The sequence below is a fragment of the Musa acuminata genome, chromosome BXJ2-8 (genome assembly GCF_036884655.1).
Source record: "Musa acuminata AAA Group cultivar baxijiao chromosome BXJ2-8, Cavendish_Baxijiao_AAA, whole genome shotgun sequence".
In the NCBI taxonomy this organism is placed as follows: Eukaryota; Viridiplantae; Streptophyta; class Magnoliopsida; order Zingiberales; family Musaceae; genus Musa; species Musa acuminata.
Genome location: NC_088345.1, coordinates 43,784,162 through 43,788,924, shown reverse-complemented (window position 1 = coordinate 43,788,924; position 4,763 = coordinate 43,784,162). Strand labels below are relative to the sequence as shown.

The 4,763-nt window shown below is 38.8% G+C and overlaps 1 protein-coding gene across 1 annotated transcript; it reads left to right on the top strand.

The window, feature by feature from the left end:
• Positions 1-3,372: 3,372 nt before the first annotated feature.
• Positions 3,373-4,531, top strand: LOC135618365 (protein GOS9-like). Its single transcript, XM_065119246.1, has 3 exons — positions 3,373-3,431; positions 3,844-4,032; positions 4,114-4,531. The coding sequence occupies exons 1-3, from the start codon at positions 3,429-3,431 to the stop codon at positions 4,348-4,350; spliced, it is 429 nt and encodes a 142-aa protein (XP_064975318.1). The 5' UTR covers positions 3,373-3,428; the 3' UTR covers positions 4,351-4,531.
• Positions 4,532-4,763: the final 232 nt, after the last annotated feature.

Here is a 4,763-nt window from a genome sequence, read left to right as displayed (position 1 = left end):
AATAGAAAATAAATACTAGGATTCCTTAGGAGATAATATTGATGGGAGAAACTCTCCTAGTAGCTTATCTTAAACCTCTACTCTTATCTTGGATCTAAAGATGGTGCCTTAGGACCGAAGGACTGAATAAGATTGTGCATCTCAGTTGAGAGATTAGTCTCTCTCTCAACTCTTATATTGGATCTAAAGATAGTGCCCTTGCAGATCAAAACATAGATATTGATTTCAATCATGACATAAAAGATCATTTCTGTATTTAATATAAAATATTAAAAGGTTTTCATTGAGTCAAACTTCCCCTTAGCTATCCCAAGTTGACTATGACCTATTAATCAGAAATAGTAGCCCTTCGTAGTTTTTAGATCAACATAGTTTTGATCATGTAGACATCTTCTTTACATTTTATTCATCTTCTTCAACTTGTGTTTCAACGTTCTTTTGCATTCTTTTAGAGAATACATAGATTTCTTGAAGAAATGAGATAATGAAGAAAAGCACATTCTAATTAGTATCATATTAAGTCTATTTATACATGGTGAAAGATAAGATTTCTTTAACTGAGTAGAGAGATTGCAGTTGAGGAAATCTATTGAGCTCCTGTCAAGGATACCGATCTTGGACCGATGCAATAAAAATAATTTGCAAGCTAAAGGCTTCGTGAGTGAGTTTGCTAGTTGATCAACCGTTTGGACATAAGAGACACGAAGTTGATGTCTGACAACTTGATCTCATACGAAGTGAAAGTTGATGGCAATGTGTTTCATGCGTGAGTGGAGCACTGGATTGATACATAAGTAGGTAGCTCCAACATTGTCACAATATATTGTAGGAGTATGGGTAGAGCTGACTTTGAGTTCCTTAAGGAGATTTGTGACCCAATTGAGTTCAGTAGCGGCGGTAGCAATAGCACGATATTCAGCTTCAGTTGTAGACTAGGCCATTGTCTTTTACTTCTTAGAACTCCAATTGATTAGATTAGACCTAAGAAAGATGACATACCCTGACGTGGAGGTTCTATCATTAAAGTTTCCTGCCCAATCAACATCAGCAAAGGCATGGAGATGAAGTTGAGTGGTTTTGCGGAGAAAGAGACCATAATTAAGGGTCCCTTTAAGATATCGTAAAATTCGTTTAACTGTAGACCAATGCATAGCAGAAGGCTGGTGCATGTATTAAGATAATTTATTGACTACAAATGAGATATCTGGACGGGTGAGTGCTAAGTACTGTAAGGAGCCAAGTACTTGTCGGTATTGAGTTCAGTCTGTGGTAAGGCTGCCATCACATAATTTGAGTGATTCACTAGTAAAGAGAGGAGTAGCAAATTCTTTCGCATCCTGCATATTTGTTTTTGATAATAAGTCTTCAATATATTTTCTCTGTGAGAGGAGGAGACCTGAGGATGTAAATGTCGCTTTCATTCCCAGAAAGTAGCTCAAGGGTCCTAAATCTTTGAGGGAGAATCAATCAGCCAATTGCTTTAAAAATATCTGAATCTCCAAGGGATCATTGCCTGTAACAATGATATCATCTACATATACTAGATGATATATTGTATTTCCAAGTTTTTGTCGTAGGAATAAAGAGGTATCAGACTTGGAGTTGATGAAGCCAATTGATATAAAAAAACGATCCAAGTTCAGTATACCAATCTCTTGGAGCTTGACGGAGTCAATAAATGGCTTTTTGTAATTTGCAGACATTTCTCTACTGGTGATGAACAAAGCCAAGGGGTTGCTGCATAAAGATATCTTTAGTTAGAATCCCCTGTAAAAAGGCATTGTTAACGTCCAATTGTCGTAAGTGCCAGCCTCTGGAGAAGGCCAAACTTAGAATAAGCCGAATTGTTATGGGTTTAACTATAGGACTAAAAGTCTTTGTGAAGTCAACTCCAGATCATTGATGAGACTCTTTGGCTACTAATCGTGCTTTATATCGAGCAACGGACCTGTCAGGGTTCCGCTTAATTGGATTATATATATATATATATATATATATATATATATATATATATATATATATATATATATATTCTAATAGAAAAGAAATACTATGATTCCTTAGGAGATAGTGCACTAACTTATCGGACCGCATCTTTTAATATAACATATTCCAAGGTTTTCTTTGCGCCAAACTTCCCCTTAGCCATCCCAAGTTGACTATGACCTATAATCAGAAATAGTAGCCCTTCATAGTTTCTAGATCAGCATAGTTTTGATCAGGTAGACATCTTCTTTACTTTTTATTCATCTTCTTCAACTTGTGTTTCAACGTTCTTCAGCATTCTTTCAGAGAATACACAGATTTCTATATGTACCAGAGGTTAGCTGAAAAAAATTGAAGCGTACCAAAAAAAACAGTGCTCTTTTGAATAGTTGAATCCTGCAGAGTTACTTTTTCTTATAATTCATAAAAGAAAAGAAGTTTTGGATCAAAAACAATCTAATGAATGGAAGGATAAGACTAAGTTTCTGAACTCCAATCCTTAACCGAGGACGAGTGAAAACCTCCATAATTGAAAGAATCCTGCAGTTTGTTTTTCAGCTTTATGAAGGACAAATCAAACAGTGCCTTCTCCTTCAGTGTTCACTATTTCATGAGCTGGAGTGGGCTACCACAAACAATCCTTAGTTTGGCCTGTTATGGATGAACCGATAGGAAAGCAATTCTTGGCTTCGGAATTCAATTGGCCATCTCTCATAAGCAACCATCAATTTCAGCTCTTACCCAGTCAAGTTGGCTTAAAAATGCATGCTCAAATCACAAGTCATCTTCCTCACCACACACTATTATGTGCACACGCATTTATCCTCTCCTTGTACCAAATTATTTTTGGGTGGAACAGATCCACTTTCTGGTTCCATGGATCACTCAATAGCTAGCAAAGATTGACATCCATTCCAATAAACCACTTAAAAGCTGTACCGTCGACCGAACGAGCACAAGGGAAGGGAGTATGCATTATATGCTACGTTCAGGCCCTTTGAGTGAAGATTGGCAGCCATACACCAAACTTTCGTACGCTCACAAGTCTTTAAGGTTCTGCATGCAGAATGTGCAGCTAAGCATTTCCACCATGGAAGGACATATGCGACGTAGATGCTTGCCAAGCCATCCAACGTGAGATGGCTAAGATGACCATGAGATTCACGTTTACGTACCACAGCTTCCATCCTTGGCCGACACCCAAGTGTTACGAAGGATGAGATGGAGAGGGATCATCATCTCCAATTCAGCCCTTGTAGGTGTTTCTTTTGACTTCATCGCTTGCAGAACCTGATGTGGGTCGATCACGAGATTCACGTTTATGTAGGCACATGTTAACCTTGGAGGGCTACAAATACCCCCATCCTCTTCCCAAAGGGAGGACGTGCAGCATCCACCGTCTTCCCTAAGTTTCTTCCTGTGCAAAAGAAAGGAGTCTGCAAATGGTGAGAGAGGAGGCTTTGCCTCCGTGACGTCGTTCGTTCTCTTTATACATTCTTGCTGTGCAAATTGTGTGTGTTGTTGCACTGTGTAAGGTTCGATGCATGGTTTATAACGTAATGGCGTTTATTTGCATGCACTGTGTTGTTGCACTTGTGTAGGTAGCGATCACGAGTTTCACGTTTACGTAGGTACTATGCGTTTAACGTTTTATTTGAGGAAGATGGTTATGGGCCCACCAATGTAATATAGGTCCCAGAGGAAGGACGTGCATCATCATCGTCATCTTCTTCTCTTCTTGTCCACACACACATCCATATCTACATGCAAATGGTTCTTTCTCTTGATCCATTTCCTGCTGTGCAAGGTTTTGATGCATGGTGGTATATAACGTGATGGTGTCGTGCATGCGTGCAGGCGGGAGAGATCAAGGTGGGGCTGTGGGGTGGCAACGGAGGGTCTGAATGGGACATGGGGGCTGCCGACCGCATCACCGAAATCAAGATTGGCGCCGTAGAGGCCATCGACGCCATCGTGATCACCTTCATCCGTAATGATCAGACGGAGACCAAGCACTTCGGCAGCATCGATTTCAAACCCTACGTGGTTCGTCCACTTCGTCATCTTCCTCCTAATTAACATTATCGATTGGTTGTACCTCAATGACAGAAAAGTGTCGTTGTTCAGATTTCTCTGCAAGAGGACGAGTATCTTGTGGGCGTCGAGGGGTCTGTGGATACGATGTGGGGATTAACTCTGGTGAGGAACCTGACGCTGAGGACCAACAAGGACAGCTATGGACCTTTCGGCTCCAGTGGCGGAATACCTTTCTCTGTTCCGCTAGTCTCGGGTAAGATCATTGGCTTCTTTGGACGTGCGGGCGAAATGATTGAGGCCATCGGAGTTTACCTGGCACCGAACTAGACCCCTTGGACTGATACTGCTGCTTCAATAAATGAGTCTTGCTAATACTTGGACTCCATAATAAATGAACTGAAATGAACTGTTACTGTCATCGTACTCCCTCCGTCTCCTCCTTGTAGTCAAAGTTGGAGGTTATCATGAATAAAATAAATAAAGGTCCAGTTTGAATAAAATAAATAAAGTCACATATATATATGTATATACATATGTATATACATATATATATATGTATATACATATATATATATGTATATACATATGTATATACATATATATATATGTATATATATATATATATATATTCATATATACATGTAGATATATACATATGTATATACATATATATATATATAAATATATATATATTCATATATACATATAGATATATACATATGTATATACATATATATATA

Coding starts and splice junctions, on each gene's coding strand:
- LOC135618365 (XM_065119246.1), top strand. Junction 4,033..4,113: donor TCGATTTCAAACCCTACGTG/GTTCGTCCACTT, acceptor GTCGTTGTTCAG/ATTTCTCTGCAAGAGGACGA.